General features: G+C 39.1%; 1 protein-coding gene across 2 annotated transcripts in view; it reads left to right on the plus strand.

Moving 5' to 3' along the window:
- Positions 1-1,109: 1,109 nt before the first annotated feature.
- Positions 1,110-20,761, plus strand: part of Rnf130 (ring finger protein 130) — a 94,686-nt gene continuing 75,034 nt past the window's right edge. For both annotated transcript variants that reach the window (XM_047555007.1, XM_047555008.1), the window contains exon 1: positions 1,110-1,810. In XM_047555007.1, the coding sequence (XP_047410963.1) occupies positions 1,363-1,810 (448 nt within the window). In that variant the 5' untranslated portion in view covers positions 1,110-1,362. The remainder of the gene's footprint in view (positions 1,811-20,761) is intronic.

Below are 20,761 nucleotides of genomic sequence, written 5' to 3' on the forward strand. Positions count from 1 at the left end.
GACAGGGCAGACAGAAGGGAGAAAATTGGAGGATGTGAAAATTGTAAAGGATGTGACCACAGAAATACCAATGGACATCTGATATTTTAGTCTGCACTGCATCCATATCCTTTCCCTGGATGCAGTGCACTTCAGTTTTCTCTCAGGATGCTGTCTTATCTCCAGGATTCTTAGTACATTTGGTTGGTCCAAGCTGCCTTCAACCCCTTCCCACTGTAGAAGGCTGGAGACCCACCTCTGACTGGTCAGAAGATGTCATTCATCCTCGCCACAATCATCTTACAGGTTTTTGATTTAGCTGCACCTGAAGCTAGGTTCATTCTGCCCTCTTCATTTTATCTTAATGTGATGAGTGTGTGTGTTGGAAATAGGCCTCACTACAGAAAGTGCTTTATATTCATCATGGGTTCCCCATCTTCAGACTCAACCAATCACAGGTCTGAAATATTCAGAAAAAATTGCCCCTGTACAGAATTTTCCCTTTGTCATTATTCCCTAAACAATACAGTATCACACCTATTTTCATAACCTTCCCATTGTATTAGGTATTACCAGAAATCTGGAGATTTGTAAACAAGAGAATGTGCATAGGTTCTATCCAAATACTACCCATCTGAGCATCTGTGGATTTCGGTATCCTGATGTGTGTGTGTAGGGGTGTCCTGGAACCAATCCTTTGCTAATACTAGAGAGGACTGTACAATCTTTTTACCTAGGACTCAAGGAGGTTTTTGTCTAGTCTTTAGTGGCTCTTGTCGACCACTCTTTGCCCTTGTACTTCCAGGACTAATAGACCTTCGACACTTTAATATATATAGAGACACCCCTACCCTCAAGATGTCAATTATAAGACTTGTAGATTTAAATCTCAAAGACATTTAACTTAAAACCACACTTTTAAAGTTTCACGTGGTTTTCGTTTGTCTCAAACGCTTCCACAGGTCCTTAGAAAGCTTCCTGGCCCCAAACCCGGTGGCTATCAAGCCTTGCGGGGTCTACAGCCAGGAACTGGCTGTCAGGTGCCCGGACCTCCCCGGGCCCTCGTGCAGGCGGGCGGGAGCGGACAGCGTCTGGCACGCATGCGCGGGGGCGGGGCTGCGCCTCAGGCCTGCGCGTTGCCGCTGGGTTGGCGGACGCGCTCCGGGGGCTGCAGCCTGGACTAGTGAGACTTTGTGCGCCTTTGACCCTCCTTGGACTGATTCGCCCGAAGCTACCTCTCCCAATCCCGGCTGTGTCCGCCCGGGGTGCCCCCACTCGGCAGGACCGAACCGGGGCAATGGAGGGGAACCACCCCCTCAGCCTTCGAAGGTCCCTGAGGAGACGACCGCGCGCGGCCTGACCTGCGGTCCTCGCGAGGAGCTCATGGGCGCGTCCCCGCCGGCGGGCAGCGGACGTGAGAGTGGCGAGCGGCGGGGCCGCGGCTCCGAAAAGGTCTGTGCTCGTGCTCGGCTCCGCGTAGGACGCGCGCGCGCGCCCCCGCCGCAGCCCCGGCCGCGCCCGCCCCGCCTCTCAGCGCCGGCCTGGGAGCCCGGTCCGCGAGCGGCGGCGGCGGCCGGAGGGACGATGAGCAGCGCGGCGCGGGCGGGCCCGGCCCGGCTCGCCGCGCTCGCACTGCTGACCTGCAGCCTATGGTCAGCGCGGGCGGACAACGCCAGCCAGGAGTACTATACGGCGCTCATCAACGTGACGGTGCAGGAGCCCGGCCGCGGCGCCCCGCTCACGTTCCGCATAGACCGCGGGCGCTACGGGCTCGACTCGCCCAAGGCCGAGGTCCGCGGCCAGGTGCTGGCGCCACTGCCCATCCACGGAGGTGAGGACAGGGCCGGGGGAAAAGGATCCTGAGGTCTGGCGGCGGGCGGTGGTTGCCGAGAGCTGGGGCGCGCGGAGGTGGCGGGGCCGGGGTCTTCGATCGCCGGCCCGGGCTCGCCCGTTCCGCGACGCTGGACGGACCGCCGCGGGGTCGAGGTTTCCGCGATGTGGAACCCGGCCTGCTTACGGCTGGGAATGAGGCTCCAGAAGCCTTTTTGCCTCCCCCCTCCCTTTTTTTTTTTTTTTTTTTTAAGACTTGGAACGTTCTCTTTTTCGTTTAGGTAGCTTGTTTACTGGAGGGCATTGAACTGCGAGTTTTGCAGGGACAGCTTAAACAAAGGAGGTGGTGCAAGGAGCGCAAAACTAATTCATGGTGGATGAGATCTTAAACCGGCAGGTTTGTTCCTGAAATCACGGATTTAACGCTGCATTGGATCTCGAAGAGGATGAGAGGCCCTTTTCCTAACGTCAAAACGTGCCCTTTTTCTTAAGTGGTAAATTGGGGCGGGAGTTGTTTGAAAGAGGAAAATGGAAATCTTCCCTGTTGCTTTTGGCTCTTGTACTGCCACAGTAGTTTTACTGTAATTTGACTCCGGAAAATTTCACATTAAGAAGAATTAGACCAATTGGAACTAATAGCCAAGTCTTCTGGTCAGGGGTGCCGACCAAGAGAGAAACTGGTAAATTATCAAGAATTGTCTTTGAAGCCATCTGATTTATCTTTATGTTTTTCTGTAAACCCGGACTCTGTTTAGTTAATAATTTGGTGCAAAACTTGTGTTTGCCTAAGTTACTAGTTGTGTTTTAAAAGAAAACGTTTCCCACATTGGGGAGAAATTTGGGGGGTTTTTGGCGCACTGTGAACTTTTCTGGAAAATGTCTGCCATCTTCTCCACCCCCACTCTCATCCTGAGAATATGAGAGGAGTTTTTTTGTTTGTTTGTTTTTAACTGCTATTCGTGTTTAAATGATCTAAACTAGGAAACCTAAATAAGGTAATGGCGTTTGCTTTTATAGTCTGAAATATTAAAACATCATACTCTTCTGAGTTCTGTATTTGTATGGTAACATGCTAAATAAATAGTTTTCTTCTTTGAGGCAGTCTGACTGGGGAGAAAGAATCATAGTAAGGCTTTCCTGTACAGCCTGTCCCCAACATAGATGGAACTCTTAAAAATTCATTTTAAGCCAATAATCAGGGACTTTAAGGTGCATTTTTCATTTATGCTTTGTTAAAAGCAGCGTTTAGGATCCTAGCTTGGCCCTAGAAACAACTTTTGTTTTTGGTCCATTCAGTAAATATTTGTGTGCCTGCTTTGTGCCAGTCACTGTGGTTGGGACACACAATGTTGCCAAACTATGGTACTAACAATGCTTAGCCTATCTTCTGGTGGGGAGAACCAGGAGGGTCACGTGGAAGGGTAGGAAGAGGAAGAGAGAGGCAAGCTGTTCTGGAGTAAGATCTGGCCCTGTACAGTGTTTTGAAATCTGTGGTTTGTCTTTGAGGCTTGATTCCCTCAGGGACCCCAGATCTATGGCCCTCACTTTGGATTCTTGCCCCCAAAGTGTTTGATGTCATTATACAATTTGTTCCTTCTCTGTCACCCCAAACAAAAACCCCATCTTTGAGAAAGCTTGTTTTAGGTGTTCCAGTAGAAGGCTCTTGGAGATTAATGTAGGTGATGTGTGAATGAAGGTCAGTCTTGTTACCCTCTCACTGGGAAAGTATCATTGTAAGATTAAAGGTTCTGAGTCAGACCTGTGCTGTACATATATTGTGTGACACTGGCAGAGCAATTCTGCTGCTTAGCCTCAGTCTCTTTGTAAATTGGAATGATGAAGTATTTTTAACTCTTAAGGCTTTTTAGAAGTATAGATGCATCTTGAATTCTTTGAGGAGGAGACCCGTTAAAACTATGTATATGAATTCAGATTCTTGAAGTTTTAGACATTGAAAAAAAAAATGAACAAATTTGTGAAGTAGTGTGTGAAAATTGAGTGTGAGGTCACTTTTTGCAAGTTTTGATCTTCCCTTTCCTTGATTGTGGGGGCAGGGGTGTCATTTTGTATCACAGGAGAAATCCTCTGGGTTTTCTTATGGTGGTGGTAATGGTGGGATCCCACAAGTGGTTTGAGTCTGACTTTGTACCAAGGGTCTTCATGCATATGTTCTTTCACTCCAGCAAATATGATTGGAATCCTACCGTTTGCCAAGTACCATTCAAGGCACTGGTGATGAGAGAAGGGCAACAGCAGTGAATAAACTGAAATCTCTTTGAAGCTGGTATTCTAGTGGGATCTTTATAAGTTAATCCACCTGTAAATTGTTTCTAAATCTATGGGTTTATATGAAATCCAGCATGTTCTGCTTGTGTATTTTAAAAACACATTCTTTTTAAAAAAGAATGTGGTAGAAGTCTATTCAAATTACTCATGTTTAAGAAAATGATTTAAAGTAGGAATGATTTGGGGGAACTTTATAATCTCGATTTAGTGAGTTACAAAATTTTATGTATTTTTTAAAAAATTATATTCCTTATAACCTTTATACTCTTAAAGTTTCGAATTGGAGAGAATTTTTTTACATGTTTATTGAGTGTGTTGACACTAAGCAAAATGATTTCAAATTATACTCATACTCAAGTTATGAGACAGAATTCCTGGCTCAAAAACTGCTGTGGTCAGTAGATATGAAATTCATGAAAATTCATTTTGAGGGTGAGTGACTGGTCGGAATGAATGTAAAGACAAAAGATTTTTTTTTACAGTTTTTCTAAAGCTTATGATGGCTCATTTTACATCTGTGTCTTGATTTGTGAAATCTTTCTTCATGTTTTACAGTGCTACCCTTAGGCTTGTATGAATTACAAAGTTAGACCTGTATGAATTACTGAATAAGATTTATTTTTTCCTCTACCTTTAAGAAAATTTGGCATGTTTTTCCTTAGGTGTTTTTAAAAAGTATTATACTTTTTAATAAAATACTTCATAAACAAGTGTCATACTTTGAATATGTATTTTTGTCTTTAAATAGAATACATTGGTGAGTGGAAATTCATTTGTTAAGTGCTAACATATTTCACATTTTAACTGATAATTCATTTTTAGAAATGGAGTTTTAAAGAAGTGTGTCTTGGTTTTATGCACAGATCATAGTTACTTTTTTCTATTTACTGACACAGAATGTTTAGAACTAGGATCAAAATGTTTAATACCTTTGCAAAGCAGACCAGCTAGTGTGTACTGTGGAGCAGACATTGTAAATGCGCTTTATGTGTGTGCACACTAACTTTTTGTTTGAGTCCAGAATGGGGGTTGGGAGAGGAGAAAGTCCTGTGTCGATGATGTAATTATGTATGCAGATGTGCTGGTGGGAAGAGTTTGGTATCTGCCACTTTTTGCCTGGCATAGAAATTTTCTGGATTGAGTGTTACAGTCTTAAGAGAACAATTTTACCAAATAATAAACCTTTTTTTTTTTAATGACTTTTTGATTGTAGGACTGCAATAAGATTTTTTAAAAATTATTCTCTTTTTAGGTTTAAAAAAGAGTGATCTTATTGGATGAACAGGCTCCTTTAATGAACCTGAAATTTATTTTAGAATTCTCATAAACAGCAAAGAAGATTGATGTAAAAGTGGGAGTTTGGATGCAAGGAGTCATAGTATTGGAATTCATAATGTCAGAGGCAGGATCTGTTGGACATAGTTAGAGATTTCAAAATATTTGGAGAAGAAGTGTATATGATCCTGGGAGCAGGGACTCTGAATATTCAGAAAGAGAATTCAAAAGGAACTGGAGATTCTAAAAGCTAAATGTCAGCATAATTAGTTAAGGAGAAAAAGGAGGGGAATGTATGTGTTTTGAAATTTGTAGCCTAGAAAATGTCTTTATATACCATGTTTTTTCTTCACCTTTAGATGATTTCCTTTAGTGTATAAATATTAGAATATTTTTTAAAAAAATCACTTGACTTCCCCACCAAGTCTCTAATCTGCTACTATTACACCAGAGCCCTTCATGTGTGTTTTCTATGCTTTCTTCCTTCAACTTTTAACTTTTTCTTCCTGCCCTTTACATTTTGAAGGTCTTTGATTGCTGTGCCAGTGATTTTGATAAAAACCTAATATACTGGATAACAGGTTCAGGATTCCTAAGACCTCAGTGTATAGAATGATGGGCTGAAGTTACAAGAAAAATAGTTAATAGAAATGCACATATGATCCTTAGGTTTAAAAAAAAAACAACCTTGAGTGAGAGTTGTTGAGAGGAGATAAGGTTTAGCTGCATGTCACATGACAAAGCCTACGAGCTCTCCCTCACTTTGTGCAGGCTAATCTTGCACTGCATCTGGATCTAGGGCAGCTCAAGTTCTATTTCAAAAAGGCCAAACTCACCTTTAGTTTATGTTTACTCCTGAAATGAACAAACTACAGAGCATTCTTTTGAATGTATAAAAAGGAAATCCTCCATTGGAAAGAATAGGTAGCTTCTAAGAGCCATCCCTCTCACCTTGAACAAGGTGTGACTGTGATGTAAGAAGACAAATATTTAAAATCAACCTGTCAGGATATACCCATTAAGGAGAGTGTTGTTCTTTTCAAACCTATCACAGTGTATGTGAATGTATATGTGCACATATTATGCAGTGATGAAAATAATGTGATTGTTAGTTTTGTGAATTTATCTTTTTCATTGAATAGTCTAAAAATATCTGCAGTGTGTCCAATCCTTTTCTTTTCTAGATAGATTTAGATTTTGACAATTGAAAGTCATTGAGAATAAGTTGCCTATCTAAGCAAGGTAATGAGAATTTTGTTTAAAAGAGAGGAACTATAAAGAAAACTTATTATTTTTTTTTAAATAATATTTTATTTTAGTTGTAGGTAGACACAATACCTTCACTTTATTTATTTTTATTCGGTGCTGAGGATCGAACCCAGTGCCTCACATGTGCAGGGTGAGGGCTCTACCACTGAGCCACAACCCCAGCCCAAGAAAACTTATTTTTATGAACTAGTTGCTCTCTTTACATAATTCTCATACAGGAAGTCTTACTATTTTGGGCCATGTTCACCTGCATCAGGGGGATGAATGGATAGTCTTAGGGCTAGTTTTTTAAAATACAGCAGTCTTGACCTATTTACATAATGAAACTATTAAATTTATCTAAAACATCAACTTTTATTTTATCATCCTTAAGTATTTTATGCACTAGGCATTCATTATTTTCCATAAACTTGATAGTATAGCTTACTTTACTATTGGAGGCAGTTTTTAATAAAACAAGGGGAATCCTTCAGACATCAAATGAAACACGTCACAGTGCCGGGGTTGTGGCTCAGTGGTAGAGCACTTGCCTAGCATGCGTGAGGCACTGGGTTCGATTCTCAGCACCACAAATAAATCAATAAATAAATAAAATAAAGGTCCATCAACAACTAAAAAAAATTTTTTTAAAAAGAAATGCATCACCAAGCACTTAATAAATGCCTACTCTGTACTTGTTATGTAAGCCCTGTGGTGTGGCAAATGACATGGTATATAATTCCTGTCGAAGAGAACTTGGTCATATTGACAAGATCAGCCCTATCTGGATAGCACAACTAGGACATGTCACTAAAAGACTGCACAGGCTGTCTTCAATTTACAGATGGATTTTGATCTAAAGCAGGGATTTGCAAAGAGTGTTATTGGAATGCATCTATGTCCATTTGTTTACATAGTGTCTGTAGCTGTTTTTGTGACATACCACCATGGTTGAGTGGTTGTGACAAGAGCCTATAGGACTTGTGAGCCTAAAACACTCCTTGGTCCTTTGAGAACAATTTTTATCTCTGTTCTAAGTGGATATTTATACCTTATTTTTCCCATTAGAGACTATACTGTAGATAAGTATTTGACTCCTAAATTATCCCAAACTGTGAACTCCTGGAAACTAGAGATCATGTCTTCTTTGTTTTGGCCAAGCACCTAGGACTGTGTCTGGTGGTAGCAAGCCACTCAAATTCATGTGATTGTATTTAGACCTGTGGTGCGTGGTCTAGTAGTGAAACTGATGTCAGGCATCTTAGGAAGGTTTGGATGTGGGGGAGCGTGGGCAGTGTTGGACTGTACTTCCATTGTGCTAGATTGTAAATGGCACAGAGATCAAAAAATGAAAAGTTATTTGGACGTGCAGTCTAGAAAGGTTTTATTGAAAAAGTGGAATTTGAACTCAAATTTGAGAACTTCTACTTCCATCCGTAGTGGAGCAACAGGCACTGATTTACATTCCCACCTGAACTGAATAGAAAACTTAACAAAGTTCTGAAACAGCAGTGTTAGATATGGGTCAATAAGCAGCATAGAATGGTGATCCCTGAGAGTAGGGAAATAAATAAGGGAGCTTCCTCATTGTCTTCCATCTTACTGCCTAGGGAGAGTTTCCAGGCTGCAGTACAGTGCTGGGCAACCCACATAGGCAGTCTTCTGAGTTCATAAAGAATTCAGAGCTCCAGGAGGCTAAGGCAGCTCCAGTGTCTGCAGAGGAGAGAGTTATGCAGAGAGCCAGCTCTGGATTGCTGCAGATATGTCCCCTCAAGTCTTTGATTTAGCACCACTCTATACATCTCATGAAGAAATCACTGGAGGCTGGGTTGAGGAACTGCCAGAAGTTAGTAGGCAGGATAGTTATTGGAGTTCATACAAGGCTGAGAATAGTTCATATTCTCACTAATCAGAGTAGAAAGACTTCTTAATGCACAGGGAATGCAGTGGAAGCACTTAATAAACACCTACTCTGTGCTCAAGTTGTTCTCAGAGCCAAGCCTGATTCGAACCCCACTAAGGAAGCTTAAAAGCAAACCTTAAAAGAATCAGACTGATTCCAAGTACCTTGTCCCATAACAAAGCACAGTAGTATTTAAAGGAATATATGAAAACCCACCTCCAAAAAACATAAAATCTCAAACCTCCCATCCAAGATTATCAGGCCTTCTAAGAAGCAGGAAAGTATAATCCATAACAAACATAAAAACAATTGTTAGAAAAAGGCCCCAAAATGACAAAAAAGAAAAGTGCAGATTAGGATGTTAAAATAACCCTTATATCAGTGTGTTCAAGGAGATAAAAGGAAACATATAAAAAAAGACCTAGATCAAACTTTTTGCAGTGATGCCTTGAAAATGTGTAGGGTTTGTTGACAGAAAAAAGAAGTGTTTTCACTTTATACCAGGCAGTAATGGAGTTTACACATATTGGTATGTATATACCAAGGTATACCAAGAATAGTGCACACAAATTATATTTAATCCTCGTAACTGCTTTAGGTGGTACTATTATCCTTATTTTGTGCATGGGGAATTCAGGGCACTCCAGTCTTTGACTTAGTGCCTTTTTTTTTCTTTATAGCACTTAACGGTGATTGGAAATTATATATCTATTTTCTTTGTTTCTGAGGGCAGGGATCCTGTCTCTTGTGTCCACTCTTGTATATTTAGTGATTAATGTAGTGTTTGGAGTATAGTAGGGTGGTGCTGAGCAATTAGTGTTGTGTGAATTAAAGACTGAAGTAACTCACTTTGTGGCCTTGGGAATTCCGCAGAGCTGGAACTTGATGTAGGCCTGACTGGTGGCAGCGCCCATGCTTTAACCACTTTTTTGTACTGCTTCCCAAGTGGGTTTAATAAATTATGATATATCCACTCAGTGGAATGTTACACAGCCATAAAAGGTGATCTTTGTAAAAGCTCTATGTATGTTACAAAACTAAATACAAGGTGATTGAACTATGTGTTAAATTTGTTTACAACAAAGGCTCAAAGTAATATGCAGAAATAAAAAAGGGTTGTTAGTATCAACTAGATCAACAATGACATATGTCTATTTTTTAAAAATTACCATAGGACTGGGGATGTGTGTAGCTTGGGGATGTGTGTAGCTCGGTGATGGAGCACATGTTTAGCATGTGCAAGGGCCTGAATTTGATCCCCACTAACACAAAACTTATTTCCGTTACTTTTTACTACAAAAGAGAAAAAAGTCTTTATGAGAGAAAAGGGGGATAAAAAACCTCATATTATCTGAAGGGGATAACTAGAAATAAATATCTACAGGTTTATTTATCTATTTATTTATTTGGTGGTGCTGGGCATCAATTGGCAGGACCATGCACACACCAGGCAAGTACTCAGGTGCTCTACCACTAAGCTATACCCCCCACTGTGAATATAAGTGTACGTGTACGTACACACAAACACACACACCCTTTTTTTAAAAAGTTTATTCCCTATCTTCAAGGAAAATAGAATTCTAAGCATTGGTTAGAAATGAGTAGGAAATTGAAAGGTACTAGGAGTATGTTGAAAAGGGCAAGCTTTTTTCCCTAGTAAGAGCAATACTAGGACCAAGATTACTTGGTCTGGATGTAAAACAAGTTAAAATGTGTCGTGATTTTGAGCAGTAAGTGAATTCTGGAGAAGGTATGAAATCCTAGCATAAGATTCAGCTTTTCTGTAATATTTACATTATGATGATATTAACACTTTTATTTTTGTTGTTTTTCACTATTTAGAATTAATCTCTATTTAAAAGATAGGCTTAATTGTAGTTTCAGAGCATAAAGTTAATGTTATCAACTTCAAGAATTTATAGACACAAATGACAAGGATAGAGAAGGGAAGAGAAAAAAGAAATGTTATGGGTAACTGAGGGATCCTGTATATTTATCTCACAGGGTGAGGACTTCAGAGGTAGTCTGCAGTTGAAGAAACTAGAATGATTTAACGACACAGGAAACTAATGAAATAATGAAGTCAAGAGAAAGAGAAGATGGAGAAAAATAAGTGAGCAAAATCCTGATTAGTGACATCAGGAATCCACAGATGATACCCAGAGTTGATAAACCAAGAAATGATGGCTATTATTCTTTTTAAGATTATGATGGCCATGTAACTAGAAATTGTTAAAAGTTGGTTGCCTCTGGGACCTGTGGACAGGCGGAGAGAGGGGACAACTGTGATGCTTTGTAAGTCATTGGATGAATTTGTCTTTTCCATAGATACATACAAGATTCCCACTCTTTCCCCTTTGCTCATTGTTCCTGTTGTTTTTCTCCTTTGAAGAAGTTTCCTATTTTTCAAACATCTGAACTGTTCTCCAACTCCAGTGACATGCTGTGGAGTTTAGAATTGTGTAGAAATTAAGCAATATCTCAGGAGATCTACTTGAACTATGAAATCAGGAAATGCTGTTTAACTAGTGATTTATTCTAGGCTCATGGGTCTAAAATAATCTATTATAGTAGCCATTACATGGCTTGACTCTTAGTGTTTCCCTTTTCTCTGGCAACTGCCTCCTTCCCCAAATCCATTGTGTTAAGCCCTCACCATTAGGTAAAATATAGTGTGATCCTGTGGCCTTCTTTGGATAAAGTGTTATCTTTTAGCTTCTTCTTGGCTTCTCATTCAAATGAGGATCACCTTATTTGATGCAATAATGTGCTTTTTCATGTTAATTACCCCCTTTTTTACCTCTCTCCTGTGTTACATTTGTCAACATCTTCATCATGGATGAACCATGTACTTTAACATTATCTGTGTTTCCTATAGCCAAGCATATAAATGTTGCTGGAGAAAATCTTAGAATGCAGCTGATTGAGGTTGGCAATAATAAATTCTAAGCAATCTTAATAATTTCTAGTAGTCCAAAAATACTTTATTGTTAAGAAATGAAGATAACTCTCTGAGACATTTTTTTCCCTCTCAGCATGCATCTTGTCACCTCTTCCTATATCTGCTTTATTAGCCTACACTAGTCTCCTGAGTTCTAGATTCATACATTGAACTGCCTACTTGGTAACTTCTCTTAAATATCTCAAGTCCCCAAGTGGAGATTTGATTGTTTTTTTTTTTACCCCAATCTACTACCACTGCTCCCAGTCTTCTCTATCTCAGTAAATAACATCACTGTTTACTCTTGTTTTTAAACAAATTTAGGAGTTACTCTTGTTTCTTTTCCTTATATACTACATGTAATTTATCCAGAATTTACCTTCAGAATGTATCAAATCTATTTGTTGCTTGCCATTTTCATAGCTACCATCTTAGTCCAGGGAACTATCATCTCTTATCTTTCTTGGTCTTTCTGTTTCTTAACTTCCTTCAATTTCTTCCCTCTCCAGTAGACAGAATAATCGAAGTTTGCTTAGAATTTATTATCTCCAACCCCTTCATTGGTTTTTCATCACCCCTAGAATGGAAATCTAGACTTCCACTGTGGTATATGAGTACTTACTCTTTGGTTTAACTCCAGCCTTCCCCTTCTCCTTCCTCATGCCATTCATTCATTTAACCCCATTCATTTGCTAAACCAGTCTGATATCCTTTCAGTTCCTAGGGCTTCTGTGTTTTCTTTCTAACTGGCATTCTATTCACCTCTGTCCCCCTGCCCTCAGTGTTTACTGTATTAGTGGAGCTTTACAGTTCTTGGTTATGTATAATTGCCATTTAAAGGGACAGATGGAGACACAGGAGAGGAATTATAGGCTCTTAGAACTTAATGGCCATCAGTGATCAACAAATCTAGCCTCCCATCTAAGGCTTCATCATTACTAAAAGATAAATGTACAACTAAGCTTGAACAAATGCAGTGACAGCAACCTGCCATATTCATCTCTGGAAAACTTGAATGTTAGAATGTCTTTACAACCCAAAAAGAAAAATTGATTTGCTTATTTGTAGACAATTGTTAATTTCTATGTCTTACTCAAGTGTTTTAACCTTTAGGCTTCATATCCCTGTTTCTGGTGACCATTTTTAGGAATGTGATATCTTAAACCTCAATGCATTTGTCTATTAGTATTCAGGGTATTGTGGATTACTATGATCTGAGTGTTGGTGTTCCCCCAAAGTTAGTGTGTTGAAACTTAATCCCCAGTGTGATAACATCAAGAAGCAGGGCTAGTTGTGGTAGTACATATCTGTAATCCCAGCTACTCAGAGACTGAGGCAGGAGAATCACAAGTTTGAGGCTAGCTAGGAGACTCAGCAAGACGCTGTCTTAAAAAAATTTTTTTTAGGGGTAAAAGGTGTAACTCAGTGGTAGAACACTTGCCTAACACATGCAAAGCCCCAAGTTCAATTCCCACTATCACCAAAAAAAAAAAAAAAAAAAAAAAGTATGGGCCTTTAGGAAGTGATTAAGTAATGAGGGTAGAGCCCTCACTAGTGGGATTAGTACCCTTATAAAAGAGATAAAAGAGGCCGTAGGGAGTGTTTGCCCTTTTCTACCATGTGCAAACATGGAGGAAGCATCATCATTGAAGCAGAGCCAGCCTACACCATATTCCAAATCTACTGGTGCTTTGGTCTTGGGTAGCCTGTCTTCTAGAACTGAGAGCAATAAATTTATGCTGCTTATAAATTATTCCATCTAAGGTATTTTAATATAGCACAGCCAGTATGGACCGAGAAATAGGTTCAGTAGTGTTGTGCAAAAATGCATATCCACCTAGAACTTCAGATTGCAACCTTATTTGGAAATAGGGTATTTGCAGATGTCATTAGTTAAGGATCAAGATGACATCATCTTAGTCTAGTTTAGAATGAGCACTAAATCCAGTGACTAGATAGTCTTATGAGAAGTGAATATAGAGGCACACAAAAAAGACGACCATAGGAAGAAGGAGGTAGACAGATTGTAGTGATTTCTGCCACACGATCAGGGAGAGCTAAGGATTGTCAGCAACCATCAGAAACCAGGAGATAGACTTGACACTGTGTCTCCCTCAGAAAAGGAATCATCCTTACTAACACCTCAATCTCAGACTCCTGGCTTCTAGAGCTGTGAGATAATAAATTTCTGTTGCTTTAACCTATTATTACCTATATCCTATGTATAGGATACCTATAAAAACTTAAATTGAGCATTTTTATAGGTATCCTATTGCAGACAAAGCACTCTTGGATTTGATCCCCAGTACCTAAGTAAATAAATAATAAAAAGGTATTTGTTTTATAGGTATCATATATGTAGGATGATGGGACATAATGGGTTAAACCAGCAAGTTGGTGATTATTTTGTTATGACAGCCACAGGAATCAAATAAAATATGATAAAAAGGAAAGCTCAGAGTTCAACACAGTATTGCAGGGTTTGGTTTTGCCAGTATAGAACAGAACAGAACTCTTTCCATCTTCCTGGACAACTGCCTAAGGTCATACATGTTATTTTGGTAATCCTGATTACTGACTCATACTGAACTTACTTCTGAACCTTTTTCCACAGATCTGCTCCAAAGCCATGTAATTTTATCTTCACTGGATTCAGCCTATTCTTTTAGCCTGTTAAGAGATTGTTTGAAGCATGAATTGTCATCTAGTCTTTACTCTAATAGTCTTGTATCACTAGTTGAATGTCATGAATCCCTCTTAGGATTTTGATGAAATTGGTGGACCTTTCTGGAGAAAAACACATGTTTATATAGATATACATAAAACTTGTCATAAGGTTTAGGAGTTTCAGTTCTCTCTAGAAGCTCCAAATGGTCCACAGACCCAGAGTTAAGAATCTTCTGTTCTAAGTTATTGATAAAAATGCTGAAAAGTGTGAGTGAACAAATGTTTGTCATGTGTTGCTAAAAACCTAGGATGGTTGACATAAATCAGTACTCTTGGTTGGGGGACATTTTACAGAATTTCCTTATTTATTAATTGCTTTTAGCATGTATTTCTTTGTCTTATATCTTAAAAGGCATAATCAAAGACTTTGGTGGAAAAAACATAAAGGTATGTTATTTACTCTGTTTCTAATTGAGTAGACCAGTAACTATAGCAAAGAAGGAAAAGAAGTGAGTCATTCATGGCTTAGCCATAATGTATTAGTTTCCTATTGCCACTGTAATAAATGAGGTGGCTTAAAAAAACAAAAATTTAATTTTTTTAAAGTTCTAGAGGTAAGAAGTTTGAAATGGGTCTCAGGGTAGAATTCAAGATAGTGGCAAGATATGCATTACTTCAAGAGGTTGTTTCTAGGGAGAATCTATTTACTTGCCTTTTACAGCTTGTAAAGTCTACCATGCATTCCTTGTCACATGGACCCTTTCCCTATCTTTAAATCTCTCTCTGACTAACTTTCTCTTAAGCATTTAAAAGACCCACCCATCTACAAGTCTAAGGTCTTCTCTACCTCATAAGGTCAGCTAATTATCAACCTTACTTTCATCTGCAACCTTAATTCCCCCTTGACATTTAACCTAATGTATTTACGGGTCCTGGGGCTAGGATGTGGACATCTTTGGAGAAGACATGCCTCCTTCATATAGTGAACCTGGACTCACACCCTGGGTTACAGCTTTCTCTTCATAATGTCTACAGATTATTTCTTTAATAACATTTCTGAAATTTTGCTAAGGAACCAGTACCCTAACTGGTTCATTGTTGGCACAATTCACCTTTATCATTTTGTAAATATTGGAGTGCTTTTTATACAGGTTAGCTTCTGTGATTCCTCAAATCACTGTCAGTCATTCAGTTCCTCATTTGCATGGTGTCACCAGACTAAATTCATCTGGATCAGAAATTTTAAATCCACTCTGATATGTGAATACTAACCCATAACAAGGGAGGAGAGGGAGGGGACGTATAGAAGTTCATTGGATTAGACAAAGGGGAATGAAGGGAAGGGAGAGAGGATGAGAATAGGAAAGACAGTAGAATGAATCAGACATAACTTTTCTATGCTCACATACGAATACACGACCATTATAACTACACATCATGTTCAGCCACAAGTATGGGATCAAAATTTACCATTTTAACCATTTTCAAGTGTACAGTTCAGTAGTACTAAGTACATTCACACGGTCATGTTACCAATTTCCAGAACCCTTTTTATCTTGTAAACTGAAACTGTATACCTCTTAAACAGCAATTCTTTACTTCTTCTCTCCAGCCCTATTAACTATCTTCTTTTCCTTTTCCCTCCCTCCCTCCCTCCCTTCCTTCCTTCCTTCCTTCCTTCCAGTTCAGTGGTAGATCAAACCCAGGTCTTCTCATGCTAGGCAAATGCTCCACTGCTAAGCTATATCCCCAGCCCTCTACTTTCTGTAAGTTTGATTACTCTATGAACCTCATGTAAATGAAATTGTACAGTATTTGACGTTTTTCGACTGGTTGGTTTATCTCATTTAGCATAATGTTCTCAGAGTAATTCATGTTGTACCATGTGTCAGAGTATTAAAGGGTTTTAAACTGGGAATGAGATGAGATTATTTTTAAATTAATATTTTTACTAGCTGTAATATGTACCAAGTCTATGGCTTGATGAATTACCATAGTGAACATACTGATGTGATCATAAACCTGAACTGGAAATGTAGGGAATTGATAGCTCCATAATTCCCTCTGTCTCTCCTTCCTGTCTCTACTCCTTGTTCCTCCCTCCAAAGTAAATACAGTCCTAACTTTGAACACCAGAGATTATGCCTGTTTTTAAACTGTATTTATAAAATTATCTTTATTCACAACACTTTTGACACCAAATATGTTGGTTTTCCACACCAAATAGTTCTCTAGTTCTTCTCTGACACTAACTGGATGACCTGTAATTTGATTTTTGACACTAACTGCCTGGAGTCAGCATAGACCCCATAGGTTAAGGGCTTAATCCCACAAAATCTCCCCACTTCACATGTAAATTGCAAGTAGTAGGTTCTAGGATATCTGTCTTGGCTACAATTTGGAAGGTTCCCACAGTGACCTCCTTGTATTACATAATTTTCTCCAGTGGCTCATAAAACTCAGGAATGCATTTTACCTATTATTCCTGTTTATTATAGGTACAAGTAAATAGCTACATGAAAAAGTATGTAGGATGAGGTCTGAAAGGGTCCTGAGCTCAGAAGCTTCTGTTACTGTAGAGGTAAGGATTGGGTTCACCCTTCTGCCATGTTGATATGTTAGACAACCTGAAGTTCTCTGAACCCTGTTATTTAGGCTTTCAGTGGAGGCTTCATTACAAAGCCATGCTTGATTAAATCTTTGGTCATTGGTTATTAACTCAGTTGCCAGCACCTTTCCCTCCCCAGAAGTTGGGTTAGTGGGGTCAACTAAAAGTTACAAACCCTACCCCCCCACCCCACCCCCTTTTTTTTTTTTTTTTTAACCAGGGATTGAACCCAGGCGTGATGAACCACTGAGCCACATCCTAGCCCTTTTTTATATTTTATTTAGAGACAGAGTCTCACTGAGTTGCTTAGGGCCTTGCTAAGTTGCTGAGGCTGGCTTTGAACTCATGATCCTCCTGCCTCAGCCTCCCAAGCTGCAGGGATTACAGGTGTGTGCCACCGCACCTAGCTATTCCAACTCTTTGGTGACATGGTTGGTTCTTCTGGTAACCAGTCCCCAGACTCTTAAGAGTCATATGATTTGTACAAACTGTAGTAAGGTTGGGCTTTTTATGAAGAACAAGGTGCTCATCTCACCTCTGTTACTTAGGAAATTACAGGGGTTTTAGGAACTCTACTTGAACTATTGATGAAGATAAATATATTTCCTGTTATATTGCAATTTACTTGGGAATCATGGTATACATTTTTTGCATTTTGTGATTAGTTTCATATTAGATAAATTCATGTTATTACACGCAGCAATAGGTTAGTGATCCAGGCTATGAAAATACCATAGTTTTCCATTCTGTTGTTGAAGGACATGTCTGTTGCCTGCTTTTAGGTGGTTATAAATAATGCAGTCAGGGGCTAGGGATGTAGGTCAGTGGTAGTGCTTGTGCTTAGCATGAGCAAATCCTTGTGTTCACTCCCCAACAACCCCCCCAGAAGAAGTACAATCATAAATGTTGTACATATCTTTTAGTACACATATACACATTTTATCGGATAAAAGCTGTAGGGGCAGAAAAGTATGATATCTTTTCCTCATCCTTCATAAGGGTCAAGGCCAACACTCCCATAACAAACGACTGGTTAACAAGAGAAAAATATAACAAATTTATTTGTTATAGTCTTTTTATTTTTTTGCCACTGTGACCAAAAGACCTGACAAGAACAATTTTTTTAAATACATTTTTTGATGTTGATAAACTTTTATTTTATTCATTTGATTTATGTGATGCTGAGAATTGAACCCAGTGCCTCAGTCATGCTAGGCAAGCACTCTACCACTGATCCACAATCCCAGCCCCTGGCAAAAACAATTTTAGAGGAGGAAAAATGTATTTGGCTCGTGGTTTCAGAGGCCTTTCTTTCCACAGCAAACTCCTTTACTCTGGGCCCAAGGTAAGGCAGAAGGGGCATGGCTGAGGAAAGTAGCTGGGGACTGGACAATCAGGAAGCCTGGAGAGAGACCATGCTCTGCTCACCAGGGACAAAAGACACACCCCAAAGTCATGCCCCCAGCCACACAACTCTCCTAGCCACACCCTACCTGCCTAAAGTTATCACCCAGTTAATCTATTCAAGTGGATATGAGACTCTCATAACCCAATCATTTTACCTTTGAACTTTCTTACATGATCTTCACATGAGCTTTTGGGGGACACCTCATATCTAAACCATAACAATCCAAGTTTTAGGTGACATGGGAACCTTCAGAAATTAAGGCTCAAAACATTTTGTTTTTACACTTAGATTTGGGGAACACTGGACAGCTGTGTGGAAATGGGATTAAACAAAGACCATGCTCTAATGGCAGTGGTTATAGATGGAGGTGGAAACCCAGCAAGGCCTGCCTGTTCAGATTATTTTGATTTCTCTGGACAAAATTCCTTCCTCCCAGGTAGATCCCTCTTGGAATGAGGGTCTTAAAGGGTGAAAGGAGAGTGAACTTTTTTAGATTTTATGACTTGCTTCGGGAGAGGGGCTTAGTTTCTCCAGCTTCCTTGGAGAAGAGGAATTTTGGTTTCTGTGAATTGCTTAATTAAGGAGAGAATGATGGACTGGAAGAGGAGAGGAGGTCAGAGACCTTCAAAGGCCCTTTCAGTGTCCTTCAGTTTAAAGTACTGAGCATGCCAGGATTATAATGTTTTGAGTTCCAGCAATGCTTAGAAGTGGAATGACCATCTCCTTTAGTCTTCTTTCAAGACAGTTAATCTTTCCTCCAAAAATATTGTTCCTCTTCTACCATTTGCTATTTCAGTTAACAGTTCCTCCTCCATCCAGTGTATTTTGGTGGAAATTCAGGCATCTCTCTCTTTATACCCCCATCCCATGTCTAATTAATAACCAGGACCTGTTGATTCAAACTCCTAAATATCTCTAAATTGTGTCCAGTTCTTTCCACATCTATGGCAGTCATCTTTGGTCTCTTAACTTAGACTGTGGTGCCCAGCTGGTTTCCATGTCAAGTGTTGCTCTCCTCTAACCCATTCTCTGTAGTAATAGGACACAACCCTTTTTTTTTTTTTTTTAAACTGTGCATGAACATATATCCTCAATATGTGCATCATTCTTACAAATGTTATATACACACACGGATTTGTGTGTGTGTGTGTGTAAGCTAGTATCTTAAGACCAACACATAGGTTGATAATGATATCTGGAAAAAAATCTACATTTCTAATGGCTTCATGTTAATTTCTAGCTCTTTTGGCTTTCTTTTCCAAATTTGGCCTTAAAACAAATGATGGTATCTAAGGAATACCAGGAATAGAACTAGTGTCAGCTCCGCCAGTTTCTTTTTGCTTTTATTTTGCAGGAATTTTTTAAAGGCATTTGTCAATTTAGTGAGGGACATTTTAGTCAAAAATAGGAATATATGCCATTTTGCATTATACTGAAAACAAACATGAGTGAAGGAGTTGCTGCTATCCTCTTTACATTTGTGGGATCCCACTCTTCATTTAGAGCACCAACCATCTGAGAGGCACCCATTGTTAATATATAATTAAATATTAGTACAGTTAATTTCTTATAATCAGCATAGTGATTTTTTTAAAAACTCAAATAAAAGATCAGTACACCACAACCAAAATGTTGATTGTACATCCTTATGCCAAAATGAATTAGAAAATAAATTTTTTAAAAACGCTACTTAAAGTAGTATTGATACTGTAAACTACAAAGTATTTTAGTATGAAATTAAAGAAGATGCATGTGTGGAGCTGCACACCTGTAATCCCAGCTACACGTTCAAGGCCAATCTGGGAAACTCAGTGAGACTGTGTCTCAAAAGTAAAAAGTTTAGGAAAGGGTAAATTTTTGTAAAGAGCTGGGGGTATAGCTGAGTGGTAGAGTGCCTCTAGGTTAAATACCCAGTACACCCTCCCCCAAGAAAAAAGAAAAAAAATTGGAGAATATCTAGATAAATGGAGACACTTTGCATGTTCATAAATCCAAAGACTTTATTGTTAAGATGGCAGTACTCTCCAAATTGATCAACATATTCAAACAACTTGTATGAAAATACCAGTTGGTTTTGTTTTTTTTTCCCAGAAATCAACAAACAGGTCCTAAAATTCACATGGAAGAACAAAGGGGCCCAAAACAGTAAAAAAAAAATCATGAAAAAAGAACAAAATTAGAGAATGCACATTCCTGGTTTTAGAACTTACTATAAGACATGATGCTGGTGTAGAAATACATATCAAAGAGATAGATTGACCCTTAGGTTTATGGTCAGTTGATTTTTGACAAAGGTACAAAGGTAGTAAATTGGGGAAAAGAACACTCTTTTCAACCAAGAGTGCTGTGATGACTAGATATAAAGAAGACTGGGATAGTCAAGAAGAATGAAGATACCAAAAAAATGTGTATTTTCCCAAAAGTTACATTTTCATCTGTATTTAACACTGCTGAGAAGGATGGTATGCCCAGGGTTGGAAAGAATCTTTGCATTTAGTGGTATAAAGCAAAATGACTAGGAATTTTAAAGAAAACAACCATGTCATTTTGTTTGTAAATCTCAGGGCAAAGAAAGCTATGACAATCATCTTAATAGGAAAGAAAATGAGAGTTTAC

This window comes from Sciurus carolinensis, chromosome 6 (assembly GCF_902686445.1).
Source record: "Sciurus carolinensis chromosome 6, mSciCar1.2, whole genome shotgun sequence".
Classification (NCBI taxonomy): domain Eukaryota; kingdom Metazoa; phylum Chordata; class Mammalia; order Rodentia; family Sciuridae; genus Sciurus; species Sciurus carolinensis.